General features: G+C 39.0%; 1 protein-coding gene across 1 annotated transcript; it reads right to left on the bottom strand.

Moving 5' to 3' along the window:
• Positions 1–5,003: 5,003 nt before the first annotated feature.
• LOC309803720 (histone H3.3A-like) lies at positions 5,004–5,599 on the bottom strand. The gene has a single exon (XM_082620344.1). It carries the CDS (start codon positions 5,580–5,582, stop codon positions 5,172–5,174), a length of 411 nt encoding a protein of 136 aa, XP_082476470.1. The 5' UTR covers positions 5,583–5,599; the 3' UTR covers positions 5,004–5,171.
• Positions 5,600–22,016: the final 16,417 nt, after the last annotated feature.

The following is a 22,016-nucleotide window of genomic DNA, read 5'->3' as shown; positions in this document are numbered from 1 at the left end:
GATAAGCTAATACTATCAAAATTAATTATCATTGTTCTGGAAATTCAATGCAATTAGGCAGGAAAACAAAATCAGCAGTATAAGTATTTGCAAAAATGAGGTCAAAATATTATTTGTTATAGGTCTACCTGCCAAATGCAAGAAAATCAATGGTAAACTACAGGAACTGATAAAAGAGTTAATTAAGATCACAATTTATTGTTACCTGGAAAACATTAAAACACTTGATGAATATTTTGACTTTTTTTGATCATTTGAAATAGGGTCCATGCATGTGTGCATGTGTGTGTATGCACATGCATGTGTAGGATGAGACCATAAAAATGTCAACAGTGGTTATCTCTTTGGGTGTTAAGATTTCAAATGCTTGTTTTCTTCCTTATCTATATTTTCCAAATTTTCTATAGTGAATGTGAATTGTTTTTTAATAAAAGGTAAGCTTTTAAAATGATGAAATGACATAATGAATGCTAACGAGCCCACCTATATTAGTCACTCCTTTCCTAGGAATCTCCTTAGTGAGTATTTAGGAATAGGTTAAGAAATCCATTCTTGAAATTATAATTCATATAAAAATGATTATGTTTTATGATAGCACCTTTAACAAAGCACATCTGAAGAATACATCCAGCCAAACATAAATACAACCTGAAAAACGAAAACAAGAGCAAAGAACTAAAATCCTTTACAAAGACCCTGTAGATTGGTATATAATGAAACTCAGGTTTCAATAACAGAAAACGATTTCAATGCAAAATGTGTATATTAATGTCAAGTTGGAATGAAGTGCAAATAAGACCAGCAGCTCTGGAGAGTATCTCTTCTGTCTTCCAGATTCCCCTTCTCACTTGTCCCTAAATAGCTTGGGAAAACGCCACACATTTCAACACATATTTATGAAGATAAATGGCAAAATAACTTTCCAAGGGTCATTCAGTTATTTTCCAGAAGTTAATACTAGGACAGACACCACCTGGTAGAAAGTGCTCCAAATAAATATTCCAACTTTAAGTTCGCAATTACTCATCAGCCTATACCGAGTGCTCTAAGTATTTATACACTTTAATTTAATTTTATAGCACCCTAAGAGGTAAATATCTTTTTCCCAGGTTAGATATGAGGACACTTAATGCTCTTTAAAGTGAAGGGTTTTCCGCAAAGTGAAGAGCAGGGTGGGCAATGCTGTCAGCGGTGGGTGTCTTTGCTAACAAGGTCCAAGAGCTATGCTAGATGCCACAGACACAGTGCTTTTTACAAGTACAAGCCCTACTTTTACCTTTGTGATGCTCACAGACTAGCTGGAAAAAATAAGCATTAGGTAGACAATCTCATTATAATTTATTTTAAACAGTGAAAGGAGCTATAACAGAAAAGCATAAGTGAAGAGGAGTTGTCCATGTGAAGAGTGTGGGTAAGATCATTCTAGGTAGATAGCACAGCAGATCTGAAGGCTCTGAGATAGGAAAAAGCCAGATAATCCAACCAAATGAACAAAAGCCAGGGGTGTGAGTGGATGGTGATCAAGAGCAGACAGTGGTAACAGATGAGGCTGGAGGGGTAGGAAAGGCCAGATGGAACTTGTAAGGCACGTTAAGGATTATTTTTATCTTTATCCAAGGAGCAAAGTGGGCTTAAATAATGAAGTGGCACAACACCATTTCTTTTCTTAAAAGACTGTACTGCCTACACTGTGGTAAAAGATGAGAGGGAAGCAAAAGTGAATGTGGTGTCATGGATAACTCATATGTGCTTTACTTTACTTTCCTTCTCAGTTAACAAGTCCCCCAAATTCCTTCAAGTTATTTCCCCTGTGACATTCTTTGCCTTGGAGTTTGAATGGGATTTATCTCCCCTTAACTCTTAGTGTAAGCCTCCAATCAACAAAATCCATCCCTTTGACTATGGTGATTGATTAAGGGAAGGACATGTGACCCATGAGTTGGGGGGGAGGGGGTTAAAGACTACTGGGAAAGAAGTTTTGTCACTCTTCTATGACAGCTACTGGGGGAAATGTTTTCTCTTCCCAAAGATCATGAACAAAGAAGCATGAGGACCTAGGACCTCCTGGCAGCCCCCTTATTTGACAGGATGATCCCGTTTCAGAAGGGAGATAACACAGTGGAAGGTAGAAAGGAGAAATGGAAAGAAACCAGGATTTGGGTGACCTTACTGACATTCTCAATCAAGGCTTGCCCAAAGCCAATCCTAACTCTGGCCTTTTTCCATTATATAAGGCAATGAAAGTCCTTCATTATTTAGGCTGTTTTCTATTACATGCTACCAAAAGATTCTTTAAGGAGTTATCTCTTAGGTGGTTGTATTCCAGGATAGAGATACCATTAGCATGGCCTAGAGTTGTAGCAGTAAACATGGGTAAATGTGACAAATCTGAGATTTATTTAAGAGATATACTCAATAGAATTTGGTAATGAGAGGTTTGAGAGAGAAAGCGGTGTCAAGGATGATTGCTAGTTTTCTGGGTGGTGAACAGTGGTGGTATTTCCTGAATTCAGGGCCACTGAAGAGGGAGCAGGCTTCGGGTTGGGCTCAGGGATAAGGGAGATAAGCAGAGTTTTGCACACATTGAATGGGAAAATCCTATGAGCTATCCAAGTGGAAACGGCATAGGCAGCTGGACATGCAAGGCACATAAAAAAGAAGTAATAAAATAATACTACATAAGTTTTTTCTACTTCCTTTTCTCACTCTCCTACAGACATAAAAGAGCAAGTCTACATAATCTCCTGCAGTCAGCCTATTCTCAGCCTCTGAAATAATAGGAGTGACAAGAATAAAGAGAGCAAGATATTCTCTGTTTTAACAAAAGAGGCAAAGGAGAGTCTTTCCCATTTTGTAGAAAATGATAGAAATGCTAAGGAAAGTGGGAATTGGGTGTGAGTCATAACTCTTCAGTGGACAGATTAGGATCTTTACTAACCTGAGAACGTTAGTAAATTGATGATTCAGAATAGATTCAGCTAGTAACAATGTGAAGAAGTCTTTCTAGTCCATTAAAATATTTTGATGTATGTGAGGTCTGAACATGGCAAGGCAGGGGTAAAAATGTGCTCTGATGAGCCTTGCTTGTTGAAGAAATGGCCTCTGTGAACCCTAGGGAAGAAGATGCTATATACAATGGGGTGGTGGGGGGAGATTAAACACCCCAAACTGACAGCCACAGAGCCATTGGTGTCTATGGTTTCTTTTGTTTTTCTTTTTATTTGTATCTGAATCCAAGATATTTTGATGTGGGCAGTAGAAAGGAAGGTACTTGAGTTTCATTGTGATACAGTCTTCAAAGCAGCATTTCTGGACCCTGGGCTTTCTCCCTAATAATGCAATTGATTTAAGGAATTAAACAATATTCAAGGAAACTTCTTTCTGTGGTGAGAAAATATTTGACGGGAATAAAATGTTTGGACAATCTTAACTGTAAGAAGGAAGGCAAATTCCCTGTGAAAGAGGAAAAGATATCCATATGAAGACAACAGGCTGAAACTAAAAACAATAGGGGGCTTCCCTGGTGGCGCAGTGGTTGAGAGTCCACCTGCCGATGCGAGCCACGGCCGCTAAGCCTGCGCGTCCAGAGCCTGTGCTCCGCAACGGGAGAAGCCACAACAGTGAGAGGCCCTCGTAAGGCCAAAAGCAAAACAAACAAACAACAACAACAAAAAAACAATAGGGATGAGATTGCAATGGAAAAGGATATGAAAGGAGCAAAGAGCAACTGAGGAATTAAGATCAGCTTTGGAGGCAGAGCAGAATCGATACTTCAGAAAACAGAATCAATGATGCAGAAGACAAACTTGAAATTTTTCAACAAACGTAGAGGGGGAAAAAGCAGAGGTAGGAAATCGAAAATATGAGCACATGAGGAAGGCAAGCGAAAGAAACTGACTAATATAAGGAAAAGGGAATGATTTCAATGGATTTCTAGGGGTTTACAGAATCAATAAAGGCTGGAAATCCAGGTTTGGAAACAGACAGGACTAAGAGAACTTCAGAGGGTAAAGATGCAAGAAGTTTGGTCTACCTGTGGACAGAAGAAGCTCTAGGGCACAGCCAACAAGGGACCACTGCCCATTGGTTCTATGCCACTTGCTCAAGTTGCAAAGTCCCAGGAGAGAGCATCCAATTGTCCAAGCTTGGAAACATGATTGAAGAATATAGCAATATTTCCCAAATCTTTAAAGAAGTTCCACTACACTATAAGTTCCTTAAGGTTCAAGACCAAATAATATATAAAATACGTACAATATGCAAGTCCCATCATGCTTGAAACATTGGGTTTTGCTTTTAAGGGAGCTACTCAATAAATGCTTGTTGAATGAATGACTAAATGAAAATCTAAACCATGTGGACACTAAATAGACTATACTTATATAGAGTTTTCAGAAAAATTAATGACACAACACTAAAACTAATTCCTTCAACACTGTCTCCATTCAATTACTCACAAATCCCCATTGCTTTCATTTCTAAGAGATCCCTCAATTCTAACCCTTTCCATTCTCACTTCCATGATCTTAGTTCAGGCCCTTAGCCTCACTCACCTTAACTACAGCAATGGATTTAATAACTGATCCTCAGCTAGGCCTCCACAGAGCAACCAAAGTAATGCATTTAAATTTTGTAAAAATGATTTTATCTGTTTCTGCTTAAAATATTTCAATGACTTATATTACCTCCTTGAACACACCCCCACTTCCTGGCATGGCCACACAACATATCACACACACACACACACACACACACACACACACACACGTACAACTTTTTAGCTTCCATTGGCAGCTCCTAAAAGTTCTCTCCCTTCTCATGCTCTGATCCCTTTGCTTGAACTGTACCTCCATTATTCTTAGCCTACCATCTACCTGCAAAAGACTCACGGATCCTCTACTGCTTATAACCCTCACGGATCTGACTGCCTTGAGGGTTATGCTTTATGGGTCTGTATTCCACTGGAATTCTGTGAGCTCTTTGAGAGTGGTAACTGTGTCTAATTCACTTTTGGATTCTCTTTCATAACTATCACAGTTCCTGGCACATAGCAAGCCCTTTGTAGAAGATTAATATGTTAATTAGCTGATGCAGGCACAGAGGGTTTTTTTAATTATTATTATTTTTATTTTACAGAATTTACTACAAAACACCATAAAAACTGCCTTCACTTAAGCTCTCTCTCCCCGTATCCGGCGAGCCAACTGGATGTCTTTGGGCGTGATGGCGACTTTCTTAGCGTGGATGGCACACAGATTAGTATCTTCAAATAAAGCCACCAGGTACGCTTCACTAGCCTCCTGAAGCAAACCAATGGCGGCACTCTGGAAGCTCAAGTCGGTGTTGAAATCCTGGGCGATCTCCCTCACCAACCTCTGGAAAGGCAGCTTCGCGATCAGAAGCTCGGTGGATTTCTGGTAACGACGGATTTCTCGAAGCGCAACGGTCACGGGTCTGTAGCGATGAGGTTTTTTCACCCCGCCGGTAGAGGGGGCGCTTTTCCTGGCCGCTTTAGCGGCCAGCTGTTTGCGGGGCGCTTTGCCACCCGTGGACTTACAAGCAGTCTGCTTGGTTCGGGCCATTTTCTTTCACCCAATGCCTAGGTACTACGCCGCTTCTCCGACAGCCGCGCCGCTCCCGCTGCCCAGTGAAGAGCCGCAGTCGCCGAAGTAATGGAAGAAGCTCCTCCGACTAACGAAGAAACCACTCTGGGTTCCAGGCGCCCCCTATACCTCCGTTTTTATACCCACGCTTCACGCTGCGTCTCTGCGTCATAGTACCCTAATTTGCATACACCAACGACTTTTTCTATTGGCTGACGCTTTCGCCGACGCGCTGACAACCCCCGACACAAAAGCCACAGAGTTATTTTAGGATGAGTGTTTCTATGACTTTTCCCAGAGTGTGAGCAAGCTATGACACTACTAAAATCTCCCATCATCGAGGTTTCAATATCCATAGGATAGATCTTCAAATAGAAAAAACTACATCTGACACAGAATTTTCTTTTCTCAATGCTCAGGGTTTACCTGTCATACCTACACAAAACTGATTTGGACCCAGTTGTATAAGATCGTTTTGAGTGTTCTTCTAAATACAGTGACTTCATGAAACAACTACAGACTAATGATTGAAGATAATGAATAACTCACTGGCAAATGACAAAAGAAAGAGAGAAATTGGATTTTACTTATGTCCAATGTTGAGATTCATTTCATAGGGTTTGTTAACTGGAAGTGATAGATACGCTCCTAAAGACACTCATGCATCATTATCAGACTCTCTGAGTAACAATTTCCTAAAAGGAGGAGGTGGTGCTTGGTCTCAATATAAAAGAAAACACAGTGGCAGATTTACGTCTTTGAACAAAACCTATCATTCAAAAAAAAAAGATGTATTGGAGATAGCTTTCGATTTGGAATGAAACTCCAGAATTCCTGCTTTGACCCTTATTGGTTGTTTGGCTTTGGTGCAAAATAAACTTTCTGAGCTTCAGAGCCATCTACTTTATCTACCACACAGGATTATTATGAGAATTAAATAAGTAACAAAGACTAATGTGTTTTGTAAACCGTAAAGAGATTATAAAATTTACAGGGATGACCAAAAAATACCCATTGGCAGAGTAAGCAAATAGGAATTTAAGTTCAAACGTGTCAGGACGATCAACTTTTAATGCAGGCTCAAAGTTCTCGGCAGAGTGTAAGAGTTTAAAACTTGGTATGACAAAGATCGAGGAGCTTATATGAGTGTTTCTTTCCCTTTTGAGCCACTGTTTACCAGTAGCTCACCAAGTTCCATTTTGTCACATCAGCATAGGTGGTGGGGACAGTCACTGCCAGGCCTCCTTTTCTCATAGGCAGTACAGCTGCAGTGGTGAGAAGCATGGGCTCTGGAATCAGATTAGCTGTGCTGGGCTCCCAGCTATTACTGTGCAAACCTTGGCAAGCTTCTTCCTCTCACCAAGTCTCAGTCTCCTCATCTATTAACATGGCAGTCATCCTCTGTATTAGTTTCCTATTGCTGCTGTAATGAATTACTACAAACTTAATGGCTTAAAACAACACAAATTTATTATATTACAATTCTGGAAGTCAGAAGTCTGAAGTGGGTCTCACCGAGCTAAAATCAAGAGGTAGGCCGGGTTAGATCCTCTGGAGATGTAGGGGAGAATCAATTTCCTTGCCTTTGCCAGCTTCTAGAAGTTCCTTGCGTTCCCTTGGCTCATGGCTCCCCTCCCCTCATCTTCAAAGCCAGTAGCATAATCTCTCTCTGACCCTGCTTCTGTCTTCACATATTTTTCTCTGACCACAGCAGGGAAAGGTTTTATCTTTTTAAGGACCTATGTGATTATGCTAGGCCTTCCCAGATAATCCAGGAGGATCTCCTCATCTCAAGGTCCTTCATCTAATCACTTCTGCAAAGTCCCTTTGACGGTGTAAGGTACCATATTCACAGGCTCCAGAGATTAGGACATGGACATCTTTAGGGGCCACTTTTCAGCCTACCACAGTCATCCTCAGAGGCTTACAGTAAAGACTAGACAAGTTAGCATATGTAAGGTATTTAGAACACTGTCTGGCATATAGAAAACACTATATTATATGTGTTAACTATCGTTGTTGTGACTATTACTGTTATTATTATTACCATTATCACAATGTTCAGTCCCGTCAAGGCAGTTAGTTAACAGAGGGAATAATAGTACCTCCCAGAGTTTTGTTAAGGATTAAATAAGTTAATACATGTAAAGCAATTTGGACAGTGCCTGACATACAGTATGCACTCAGTAAATATTAACTATTATTATTATATCTGTATCAAACACACCTTTAAAAACACATGTATATTTTGGGGGACTTCCCTGGTGGTTCAGTGGGTAAGGCTCCGTGCTCCTAATGCAGGGGGCCCAGGTCCCATCCCCGGTTGGGGAAAGATCCTGCATGCATGCCGCACTAAGAAGTCTGCATGCTGCAACTAAAAGATTCTGCATGCCACAACGAAGATCTCTCGGGCCACAACTAAGACCTGGCACAGCCAAAATAAATAAACAAATAAATATTTTTTTAATACATATATATTTTAAACAAAAAGAAAAAAGTCAATTATTTGTTAACCTGGTTCTTTTACTAAGTAATGTATCATAAACATCTCCATACCTCTAAATCTTTTCCTACAACACGATTCTCAATAGTATGGATGTACCTCATTTAACATATTCGAGGGCATTTAGGAAAGTTCCAGATATGGATACTATAAAGTGTTGCAGTTGGGCATGCTTGAACATATCTCTCATTATTTCCTTACAAAGAAGTGAAGTTGTTGGGATAAAACGTATATTCACTTTTAAACCTTTTGGTACATTTTAAATCTCAGCACTTACATCACTCAGAGTTCTTTGCCATATTTAACATTTGGCTTATTATGAAAGGGGCCTAGGAGATTATTTCTTAGCAAAGTAGAATAATTACCTCAAGTGAGGGTAATGTGCTCCTTAGCCACTCTAAACAGCAACATGATGTTGAAATGAAAGGTGACTTGCTGGTGGACAAGGGCCGGCGACCACACCAGCATCTCCAGGCCCAGGCTACTTGGGGTATCAGCACTCTTCTGATATAACTAACTCCAAATATGAAAAGCATCATCTGGCCCTGAGTATCAGGAATCCTCAACTTCAAGCTGTGTGGAATTTGGGGAAGTCAGAGCAGCTGCACTGACACGCATTTCACAGACTTTCTCTCTTAATTTATTCCATTCGTGGAGAATTCCTCTTGACAAGGTGTTACGGCCTTTGTGTCAGCCATATCACTATTTTCCTAAAATAGTGAAAGGGCTGAAATGTCTCAGAGGCAGAAAAATTACCTAAAAAAGGATTCCACGGGGAGGAACCTTGCCAGAGGGAGCTAATCACATTGAATCGCAGGTGAGAAAGCAACATGACAAAGGTGTTTGACCCATTAGCTCAACAATTTATGCTTGCTGTTATTAAAGGGAGAGGCACTAAAATGGATCATTAATAAATAAGTGTTTTAATATATAGAGAAGGTGAAAATTGTGGATTCACAGAATCCCAAGATTACAGAGGTCTTCAAGGTCATCTATTCTAACCCGATGGTCAGCTGTTGCTTGAATTCCATTTACAATTGTCCTGACAAGTGATCATTAGCCTCTGCTTGGACATCTCCCATAGCAGAGAACTCATCACTTCCTGCAAGCCACTCTCTCCTTAGGACACCTGTTACAACTACAAAGTTCATCCTTATTGAGATCCTGAAATCCATCAGCCTAAATAAGCAAACAAATAAATAGATGTTTTTCAAACAAATAAACAGATGTTTTTCAAGCACTGACGAGTGATATTCAGTGCTGAAAACATTATATCCAAAAAACAAACAACCTGATTAAAAAATGGGCAGAAGACCTGATTTGACATTTTTCCAGAGATAAACAGATGGCAAACAGGTACATGAAAACATACTCAATATTGCTAACCACCAGAGAAATGCAAATCAAAACCACAATGAGATCACCTCATACCTGTCAGAATGGCTATCATCAGAAAGCCTACATATAACATACGTTGGAGAGGATGTGGAGAAAAGGGAACCCTCCTACACTGTTGGTTGGAATGCAAATTGGTGCAGCCACTATGGAAAACAGTATGGAGGTTTCTCAAAAAACTAAAAATAGAACTATCATATGATCCAGCAATTCCAGTGCTGGGTATATATTCGAAGAACATGAAAACACTAATTTGAAAAGATACATGCACCCCAATGTTTACAGAAGCACTGTTCACAAATAGCCAATATATGGAAGCAACCTAAGTGTCCATTAACACATAAATGGATAAAGAAGATGTGGTATATATGCACAATGGAATATTATTCGGCCATAAAAAGAATGAAATTCTGCCATTTACAACAACATGAATGGAACTTGAGGGTATTACCTTTAGTGAAATAAGTCAGACAGAGAAAAACAAATACTGTATGTTTGCACTTATACATGGAATCTAAAAAATAAAACAAATGAATGAATATAACACAACAGATATACAGAACAAACTAGTGGTTAACAGTGGGGAGAGGGAAGCAGGGAGGAGCAAGATAGGGGTAGGGAATTAAGGGTTACAAACTACTATGTGTAAAATAAATAAGCTACAAGGATATACTGTATGGCACAGGGAATATAGCCAATATTTTATTATAACTTTAAATGGCTTATAATCTATAAAAATAATGAATCACTATGTTGTACACCCGAAAGTAATATAATATTGTAAATCAACTACACTTCAATTTTTAAAATTTATCTTTACAGCTGACTCCAGAGCCTTTTGTAGGGAGGGAGCTAACTTTGTTTAGAAAAATACTTTGATAAGCCATTTTGGATGACAAAGATGAGGTCCTGAGGGAAAGATGAGGTTCCCGAGAGCTTATAACGTAAGGAAAAAGCAAAACCAAACTGTTGTGCCTTAGAAATGAATGGAATGTTGAGGTGGGGTGAGTAGTGAAAGGTTGGAAATGGGATTGAAGAAGGGAGCGACGGAGCTGAACAACACAGCCAGATGCTGGCTCCTGTGAGCAAGGCGGCCAGTTAGAAATTACCTGTGCCTGGAAGTCTTTTAAGAACAGTACTCCATCTTAAGTTCATTTCATTTCTATAATACAAAAGATAGATTGGCATAACACTTTTAGAAAGTAATTTGGCAAATATATATCCAATTTGTTTTAGCCTGATAATCTGAATTCTTGATATCTACCCTGAAAAATTAAATCAAATGTGGAAATGCCAAAAATTGGAAACAACCTATATCCTAAGACAGAGATTTCTAAATAAACTATGGTACAGCCCCTTGATGGAGTACTTCGCAACTATTATATGATTATAAGATACATATATGATATATATATATATCTCATATGATTATAAGATACATACAAGAAAATATATGACAAATGTTTTATGAAAAAAATAAGAAAAGTTATAACTCAGTCTTACCCTACTAATTAAACAAATCAAATGACAAAGAAGTTTATTGAATAGAAAATATTTTAAAAGAAATACACCAGGGGAATTCACTGGTAGTCCAATGGTTAGGACTCCGAGCTTTTACTGCTGAGGGCTTGGGTTCAATCCCTGGTTGGGGAGCTAAGATCCTGCAGGCCATGCAGGAGAGACCAAAAAAAAAGAAAAAGAAAAAGAAATATACCAAAAATCTTAACAATTGTCATCTCTAAATGTAATTTTCTCCCTCCATTTTTCTAAGTTTTTGAAATTTTGCATAGCAAACATGTTTAACACTTAGATTGGGAAAATCTTTAAATAATCTATATTTTAAAATCAATTTTAAACCTCATTTAAAATTTCTTTATTGCTGTGGTCCTTCAGCAGCTAGATGAGGGAAACAGCTTCACGGTTACAGAGAAGTGGCCACCTGTCCTTTCTTCTAGACCCAACTCTGACCTTGGTCAATTCAGGTCACCTTTCTGAGTGCCATCTGTGGGACAGGAATAAAGACACCTCCCTGACTCTTTAACAGGATTGTTGGGGGATACAATGCACTGAAGAACATGAAAGCCCTCTGAATTCTACCTCCATATAAAACCATAAAGAACTGTTACTGTTAATTAGAATCTAGGGGTAGTCAATTCATTCTTCCACTTCCAATCCATTCTTCATTTGAAAATGGTCACTTAATACAATCCAAGAAAATATATTGTATATAGGTCACATTTCTATATAGCACATATTGGGATAAAGTTCAGTATATTACTTTGGAAACGAAATACACAAAAGATCCTGAAACCAGTGGTAGTATAATTCTCTTTAACAGTGTGTATTCATGCGTGGTATGTGTGTGTATTTGAGTGTGAGTGTGTGTACATGTGCAATGAGTGTGGTGTGAGTTGTGTGTGTGAGTGTGGTATGACTGTTGTGTCCACATGTATGATGTGTGTAAGTATGTGTTTGGTTGAGTATGTGTACATTCAGGAGACCTTGGGAGCCAGAGAAGAATTTAGAATTGCTATTGCCTTATAAAGAGTTCTATTTTGTTTTGTTTTGTTTTGTTTTACCTGACTACCCATGATGAGTCTGAATATTAAACAAACTTTCGGGACCAAAAATTACAGATCCAAGTTCTGGGAATGTGAGCCTATCACACAGTGAAGGAAACTGTTCAGTGGTCTGAATGGACCCGATTGTAATATCTTAATCTTTGAGCAGAATTCAAAGTAAGTCCATCTTGGGTTCCTTCCAAAAGTCGGGCGATGAGTCACACACAAAGACCCAAGGCAGTTTCCTCTCCCCCTGCCAACCAAAACCAATACATATAGTGGAAAGAACACAAGACTTTAGTCAGAAGCTTGAAGTTATATTCCTACTTTCATTAACTATAAGGCCATCTCTGACCACCAGCTCAGCATGGTGTCACTTCACCCCACGCCACCCTGTTACTTCCCCAAATTCTCAGGGCCCACCTGGATATCCTCTCCCATTGCCAATCCCTCCCAATTCATCACCAGTTCTTTTTTTTTTTTTTTTTTTTTTGTGGTATGCAGGCCTCTCACTGTTGTGGCCTCTCCCGTTGTGGAGCACAGGCTCCAGACGTGCAGGCTCACCAGCCATGGTTCACAGGCCCAGCTGCTCCGCGGCATGTGGGATCTTCCCGGACCAGAGCATGAACCCGTGTCCCCTGCATCGGCAGGCGGACTCTCACTGCGCCACCAGGGAAGCCCATCATCACCAGTTCTTATGACCGGATCCCTCTGCCTCTCAATTCTTACAGCTGTACCCTTTCCCACGCTGGCCTGTACCATTCAAATGAGATAAAGTTCCCAGCCTGGCCCATCTACCTGTGATTATCTGGGCCATGTCAGAGGCTGGACATTAGGGAGCCAGGAGAACATTTTCAAGTTATTTAGCCTCTCCTGACCCAAGTTCCAAGGCTAGTGGACTAAATTATCTCTAGTGCCTTTTCTTGATCTAACATTCCATGATTCTGTCACATGATGATAACAACAACAAATATAATGATAATTACACCTGAAATTTGTATAGTGGGCCAGTTCTCAATGTCTCTTTACTCACATTATCTCCCTGACCCACACGACATGTAAATAAACCAAGTATTATCATCTTCATTCTACAGATCCATTTTGGAGGTTACATGATTTGTTTTTCCAGGATAGCGGGACTCAGACCCATATCTTCTGACTTTGACTTCTAAGTTCTTCCCTCCACAGAATAAGGTATAGCAAAACTCTTTTGCTGTTTATTCAGAGGAAACAAGGCATTTGTGCAATTACAGTAGTTCCAAAATTCAAATATAATTAATGCAACTTTTTCAGACTAGATTCAGATCTTTTGGGGTATAACAAAACACTTCAATTCTTGTGAAGCAAGCCATGTCTCCTGCCCAGGAGAGAAGTTGGTAGGATTTCAAGGAGACTAGAATTTAGCACATATACTCTAATAGCTTATCCAAATACAGAGCATCATGGGCCTCATCCTTTCTACAGTTGCACAAGTCCTTGACATTCTCTTCAATTATGTGTTAGTGTTCCATCATTGCTATATAAGAAATTATCACAAACTTAGTGGCTTAAAGCTACACAAACTTATTCTCTCACAGTTCTATAGGTCAGAAGTCTGACATGGGTCTCACTGGACTGAAGTTAGGTGTTGGGAGGGCTGGTTCCTTCTAGAGTCTCTAGGGGAGAATCTGTTTCCTTGCCTTTTCTAGCTTCTAGAGGCTGCTTGCATTCCTTGGCTTGTGGCCCCCTTTATTCATCTTCAAATCCAGCAATGTAGCATGTTGCTGACCCTGCTTATGCTGTCATGTCTTTTTCTCTGACCACAAAAGGAAAAGTTTCCTTTTAAGGGTTCAGGTGATTAGATTAGACCCACCCAGATGGCCCAGGATAACCTCCTCATCTTAAGGTCCTTAATCATATTTGCAAAGTCCTTTTTGCCATGAAAGGTAACATATTCACAGGTTCCAAGGATGAGGATATCTTTGTAGGGTCATTATTCAGCCTACCACGATGATTATTTTTCATTGGTTTTATTAAAAATAATAGCTAAAATATATTGATGCTCCTTCTATATGTCAAATGCCAATGTAGGAGCTTTATATACATTACAACAAATTTGTATAAAGATACCACAAGGTTGGTACCACTATCACAATTTTATAGACAGTGAAATTGAGACTCCTGGGCTAAATAACCCTACAAGGTCACCTAGCTAGTCAGAAGCAGAGCAGACCTCTAAACCACTGTAAAACAACTGGGTGCAGCAGAAATAGCCACTTTTCAATGAAATCACTAACTCCCAGGCATAAAGGTATCATGTAGCTAAGCCCAGCTGGAAGCCTACAAATATCTCTGCATGGGGGACACCCTCCCTATCCACAGACCCCAGTTTGCAGCCTGAGATTCCTTTGCTGCAGCATGTTCCATCCACAGCAAAAGGGAAATCTAGAGATTAAGATGGCAAAAGCTTCCTAAGACAAAAATTCTTCTAAAACCTCTGTAGACTCTTGAGATTTCTGGCAAAAAATTTCATGGCAAATGTGACAGGTTTCCTGAGCGTCTGCTAGTACTTGGCATCATCACACTCCAGAGTCAATTTCAAAATTGTCATTTTTGGCCCACTAAGGCTTTAAATAGCACCTCCTAACAGCCAGAACAGCTTTTGCAGCTTTCACTTTCTATTAAGAGCATGTCAGGGCTCACAAGCTATAGAAAATAAATGTCACAAACCAAATGCTTTAATACATTTGGTTTGTTTAAATTGCTTTGAAGACATTGAGAATGAAGACACATGGCTCAAAATGAAGTCTTTCAGAAATAATGATGTCATACCTCAAAGCACCCAAAGTATCTACTGCTACCCAAAACAAGGTGCTGGGATGGCAATGCACATGTCACATTAATGTCAGGGCCAAAATGGGAGAGAATAAAATAAAATTTCAAAACACTAATGTTTATTGAGCACCTTCTGTTTGCCAGGAGTTTTAGAGAACTAATCTCATTTAATCCATAAAATAGTTTTAAGTGAAGACACAGAGCCTTAGAGAGGTTTAGTCAAGGTCCAAGGTCACCCTGCTCAACAGCAGTGAGACAGGGGCTATCTGGCCAAGAAAAGAATCCACTTCACTATATACCCAACCGAAGAGACCAGGCTCGAGGGTATAAGGCGAGAGTCAGCCCTGGCTCCTTGGAAGGCAGCCTGACTAGGAAAATAATATTTATGTGCTTATAGGCTGTGTGGGAGACCAGAAGCATTAAAGCTGCAGATAAAGACAGGCAAGTGCAACTGATTTAGTTCCAGCCGTACAATCTCAACTCACCTAACAGAAACGGTGATAGTAACACCTCGTGATTACGTGGCACCCTTCTCAGGGAAGCTCAGAGCTCTTTACTGTCACATTCACATTCTTCTTCCCGTCAGCTCTAGAATGGAGGAGACAGCACAATCACCTTTCTTTTACAGAGGGAGAAGTTAATGCATTTGCCTAAGGTCATTCAGGGACACAGAGGCTTGGAGAGACCAGACTGCTTACCCACTACTGGATCTGCAAAAACAAATTCAACACCCTGGGCTCAAAGACCCATGGGTGAAACATCCATTTAGTCAGCCTAGCCACACTCTGTAAAATCGCTGTCAAAATGGCCCATACTACTTAAAACATGTGACAGGAAGGGCCTCTGTATCCTTCATCACTCCAGATATTCACTTCTGGTGGAGAGGGGATCTTTTTTTGGCTAAACAGCAGATTTGCATTACTGAAAAAGAATAAGTCTTGACCAGAGAAGGGCTTGTTTGTCAAAATTATGGTCTACCCCAAAGAACCTCAAATTCCTGAGCCAGGAAGAGGGTCAATCTTTTCCCAGGATGGAATTTAGAATTAGAGTTTCTGACCTTGACTACAAGGAGCACCAGCTGAAGAAAGTATGACCCCAGGGGAGGACTTGGAGAAAGAACAGGAAAAGGGAGAAAGACCCTGCTGAGAAGGGACCCTCGAGTGCAGCATCCACTGCATGGACCATCCCCCAAGTGAACCCCACAGATGGTAAAGTGCCGTTTAGCACAAGCTCTGTACACCCTTGGTGTTTGCAATTGGCTGCTGGTGTGAGAGTGGTTTTTTTGAGGACTGTGCTTATATGTTCTTCCAGATATCTCAGGGCTTAATAGCAAATATACACAAGATTCAGAATGTGTCTCCCAAAGCACAATTAAAGCAAAAAGAAGTCTATTGGTCTTAAGCAAAAGTATGCATCTTATTCCAATTACCAGAGTTAACCAAATGTTCTATTGCACCTACACAAAAGCCTTCACGATTAAAGATACTCCTCAAGGCACAAGGCTTAGCGTACAAGATTTATAGCGCCAACATCCTCAGCTTCAATCTTGAGCCAACCATTGAGACACTCGCAACTCCTAGGGAAGTAGTTGAGTGATACTGTCCCCTCCCTGAGGCAGATACTTTACTATTATGAAATTCTGAAAGCTAACACCAGAGTTTTAGAAATGCTACAGTCTCAAATGTGAATTGAATGAAAATACTGCGTAATTTTGTGTTGCATGTTGCTCTGAGATTTGAAGCACAAGATCTGGGCTTTTGGATTAATAAAATGTGTTTTGCCTACCCCTCACTTTCCCAGTGTCTGATGAATAAAATCCAAAGGAAGATAGAAAAGAAAGGAAAAAGAAAAGCAATCTAAATTAGAGGAAATCAGGAGAGAAGATTCAAGAAAATTCTACTACAAAGACAATAGACAAAGACAAAATAAAGGAAGGATAAGAACATAATCTAGCTGAGAAGAAAGTGACCAGAACCCAAGGAAAAAGTTATAAACAGCCTCCCCACCCCAGCTCAGAACTGCAGGGGTTGGAAGCAAGAATTGGCCAGGGAGTAGTAACTGTGAGGCAAATTCACAGTCTCCTAGGCAATCTCAACTGTAACTATAAATACATTTATCATTAATAAAACATTAGAAAGTCAAATCTGTCAGGATATTAAAAGAATAATACACCATGACAAAGGAGGATTTATTCTAGGAATGAATGCAATTATGGCCAATATTAGGAAATCTATAATTCATCATATTAATAGGTCAAAGGAGAAAAGCCATCTGAGTACCTCAATAGATGTTTCTTATAAAGCAAGTGATAAACTTTTAAATCTATGACCTAGAAATAGAAGGGTATTCTTTCATGTGATATGGAATATCTGTAGTCAGATTAATTGGCAATGTAATACTTAAAAGAAAAACACTATGCACATTTGTACTAATATAAAAAGGGAGACAAAAATGCTCACCATTGCAACTAGTATTTGAAAATCCTTCTGGTAGTCCTAAGCAGTTGAATAAGACCACTAGAATTAAAAAGAAGTAAAATATTAGGAAAGAGAAGGAAATATTATCCTTACTTAACATAACAATATATCTACCTGAAAAAAAATCCAAGACAATCAATTGAAATAAATATTGGAATTAAAAGGAGAGTTCAGTAATACAGCTATTTTAAAAACAAATATATATATATTATATATATATTAAATGATAAATTTTGTATATGCCAGTTATATCCATTTTCTCCCCAGCTAGAACCCAATCATGTTGAGAAAACCTAAAGGAAAACACGGTAAAAGAAAACTAGACACATAAACATTTCAGGAAACATAAAGATACCAAAAGAGCACCAGTTATCTATCTTATGACTCCCCACTACAATGGCAGGGTTCAGAAAAAGTGAGAAACATTTCAAGGATCAATACAAGTGGTCACATACAAGTAAGAACGAGCAGCATCTCCTTCCCCTTTGTCAGAGTATTCTAAATTTTCATAACAGATTGAGTCTTTACCATAGTGACCCACATCCATGCGTCAACCTGCTTTATAAGAGCACGCTTCTATCTAAACATCAAAGTCATAGACACCGTGCCTACATCATGCTCCAGACCCCTAGCCACAAGCAGGTAACCTCAGTACCAGACCTTCACAGGTTCCTACGTTAGGCTCCTCTAATCTACATAGCAATGGTTGTCTTCCTCTCTTCCCAAAACTCTGGGTTTATTCCTTCATTTACTTTTCAAACCTTGGTCTCTCATCAATTCAATCCATTAACAAGGAAACCTTTGTCTTATTATTTTTACTTGGGCACTGAAATACTCCTACCCACTCAGGGTCTGCTCTATGCATTTATTCATTCATACATTCATCCAACAAATGTCTAGGAGTCCCAACTATGAGCTAAGCACTGCTGCTGGTGACGTAATAATGAATAAGCTGGATACAGTAGGGGCCCTCTCAGAGGTTATAACCTAGTGGAACATTCAAACAAGTTGAGAAGCAATCACAATACAGTTAATAAATGTGTTCTAGGGGAAGTACACAGTTCTAACAGAATAGAAAGTAGGGACATCTAACCCAGAGTGAGGAGCAGGGTGCAGAGAGACCTGAAGGATGAGTAAGAGTTGAAAGGTAAAGTATAGGGTGGGATGGGGAGAGGAAACAGCATGGCTCGTTTTATTTGTTTCTCGCAGAAAAGACAGCCACACCTTCGACTAACATTCTCAGACCCAATAGGTGAGCTTCTAAGAGTTGTAACCATTTTAGCTGGTACAGATACTATATTACACAAGGTGTTTTATAGCTCCTTGGAGATCTCTGACAGCACTCTAAATAATCCTTGGAACTAACAGAAGCTTCAAGTAAATATGATGAATTCTGGGCAGAGTGTTTTTAAGAGCCTCTTTATCCTCTGGGACTGAAACTCCTTTCAAGGACTGTTCAAGCAATTCTACTTGTTAGATGACAACCCCCATGGTTACCAAGGATGACGACTCTTTTGGTCTTCAGTAAATGTTTGAACTCTGCTGAGTCTGACAGCAAAATCCCAAGGACAAAGATGAATTTTATGATGTAGGCTTTTCCCATCAAGGATCGTGATTAACTAAGTTTTTTTTAGCCTCAAATCAGGTTCTGCTACCATGGTCAGCATTTGAAGTATGTAGCATAGAAAAGAATGGCTTTATAGATTTGGAAAATCTTACTATCTTTTGCCCAGTACAGTCTGAATGTTACAAAGCAAAAATTTCTGCTAATCTCCTAAGAACCAGCACTGCTTATACAACTCTAGCTGTTCCTCAGCTACTACAAACACCACTTTATTAAGATGTTGCTACTGGCCCCTTCAAACATTGTTTAAATTTTAAATAGGAAAGACATGTTTATCACTGTAAAGTAGTTACTATGACACATTCCTAATCTTAAATATTTACATGTATTCTGTTAGATCCTGAAAGGGAAGAAACTCCAACATACACTCATATAAATTATAGTAAAATTGGTTTGAAAACTAATTTTTTATTAAACAATATATTTGTTGCTTAAAGTGTAACCTAATTATTGATCTCTAGAAATAAGCAACATTTTTCTTTTTTATATACAGCAAGTTCTTATTAGTCATCAATTTTATACACATCAGTGTATACATGTCAATCTCAATCACCCAATTCAGCACACCACCAACAACACCCGTGGCTTTCCCCCCTTAGTGTCCATACATTTGTTCTCTACATCTGTGTCTCAACTTCTGTCCTGCAAACCGGTTCGTCTGTACCATTTTTCTAGGTTCCACATATATTCATTAATATACGATATTTGTTTTTCTCTTTCTGACGTACTTCACTATGTATGACAGTCTCTAGATCCATCCACGTCTCAACAAATGACCCAATTTCGTTCCTTTTTATGGCTGAGTAATATTCCATTGTATATATGTACCACAACTTCTTTATCTATTTGTCTGTTGATAGGCATTTAGGTTGCTTCCATGACCTGGTTATTGTAAATAGTGCTGCAATGAACATTGGGATGCATGTGTCTTTTTGAATTATGGTTTTCTTTGGGTGTATGCCCAGTAGTGGGATTGCTGGATCATAAGGTAATTCTATTTTTAGTTTTTTAGGGAACCTCCATACTGTTCTCCATAGTGGCTGTATCAATTTACATTCCCACCGACAGTGCAAGAGGGTTCCCTTTTCTCCACACCCTCTCCAACATTTGTCGTTTGTAGATTTTCTGATGTTGCCCATTCTAACTGGTGTGAGGTGATACCTCATTGTACTTTTGATTTGCATTTCTCTAATAATTAGTGATGCTGAGCAGCTTTTCATGTGATTCTTGGCCATCTGTATGTCTTCTTTGGAGAAATGTCTATATAGGTTTTCTGCCCATTTTTGGATTGGGTTGTTTTTTTAATATTGAGCTGCATGAGCTGTTTATATATTTTATAGATTAATCCTTTGTCCGTTGATTAGTTTGGAAATATTTTCTCCCATTCTGAGGGTTGTCTTTTCATCTTGTTTATGCTTTCCTTTGCTGTGCAAAAGATCTGAAGTTTCATTAGGTGCCATTTGTTTATTTCTGTTTTTATTTCCATTACTCTAGGAGGTGAATCAAAAAGATCTTGCTGTGATTTATGTCAAAGACTGTTCTTCCTATGTTTTCCTCTAAGAGTTTTATACTGTCTGGTCTTACATTTAGGTCTCTAATCCATTCAGAGTTTATTTTTGTGTATGGTGTTAGGGAATGTCCTAATTTCATTCTTTTACATATAGCTGTCCAGTTTTCCCAGCACCACTTTTTAAAGAGACTGTCTTTACACAGTTGTATATCCTTGCCTCCTTTATCATCGATTAGTTGACCATAGGTGCATGGGTTTACCTCTGGGCTTTCTATCTTGTTCCACTGATCTATATTTCTGTTTTTGTGCCAGTACCATATTGTCTTGATTACTGTAGCTTTGTAGTATAGTCTGAAGTCAGGGAGTCTAATTCCTCCAGCTCCGTTTTTTTCCCTTAAGACTGCTTTGGCTATTCAGGGTTTTTTGGGTCTCCATACAAATTTTAAGATTTTTTTTCTACTTCTGTAAAAAATGCCACTGGTAATTTGATAGGGATTGCATTGAATCCGTAGATTGCTTTGGATAGTATAGTCATTTTCACAATATTGATTCTTCCAATCCAAGAACATGGTATATCTCTCAATCTGTTGGTATCATCTTTAATTTTTTTCATCAGTGTCTGATAGTTTTCTGCATACAGGTCTTTTGTCTCCATAGGTAGGTTTATTCCTAGGTATTTTATTCTTTTTGTTGCAATGGTAAGTGGGAGTAATTCCTTAATTTCTCTTTCAGATTTTTCATCTTTAGTTTAAGGGAATGCAAGAGATTTCTGTGCATTAATTTTGTATCTTGCAACTTTACCAAATTCATTGATTAGCTCTAGTAGTTTTCTGGTGGCATCTTTAGGATTCTCTATGTATAGTATCATGTCATCTGCAAACAGTGACAGCTCTATTTCTTCATTTCCAATTTGTATTCCTTTTATTTCTTTTCTTCTCTGATTGCTGTGGCTAGGACTTCCAAACCTATGTTGAATAATACTGGTGAGAGTGGACATCCTTCTCTTGTTCCTGACCTTAGAGGAAACGCTTTCAGTTTTTCACTTTTGAGAATGATGAGTGCTGTGGGTTTGTCATATATGGTCTTTATTATGTTGAAGTAGATTCCCCCTATTCCCAATTTCTGGAGTTTTTATCATAAATGGCTGTTGAATTGTGGCAAAAGCTTTTTCTGCATCTATTGAGATGATCATATGGTTTTTATTCCTCAATTTGTTAATATAGTGTATCACACTGATTGATTTGAGCATATTGAAGAATCCTTGCATCCCTGGGATAAATCCCACTTGATCGTGGTATATGATCCTTTTAATGTGTTGTTGGATTCTGTTTGCTATTATTTTGTTGAGGATTTGTGCATCTATATTCACCAGTGATATCGGTCTGTAGTTTTCTTTTTTTGTAGTATCTTTTTCTGGTTTTGGTATCAGGGTGATGGTGGCCTCACAGAATGAGTTTGGGAGTGTTCCTTCCTCTGCAATTTTTTGGAAGAGTTTGAGAAGGATGGGTGTTAGCTCTTCTCTAAATGTT

The sequence above is a fragment of the Mesoplodon mirus genome, assembly GCF_964341445.2.
Source record: "Mesoplodon mirus genome assembly, chromosome: 1".
NCBI lineage: Eukaryota > Metazoa > Chordata > Mammalia > Artiodactyla > Ziphiidae > Mesoplodon > Mesoplodon mirus.
The sequence above is the reverse complement of the archived record's forward strand: the minus strand, read 5'-3'. Positions and strand labels throughout refer to the sequence as shown.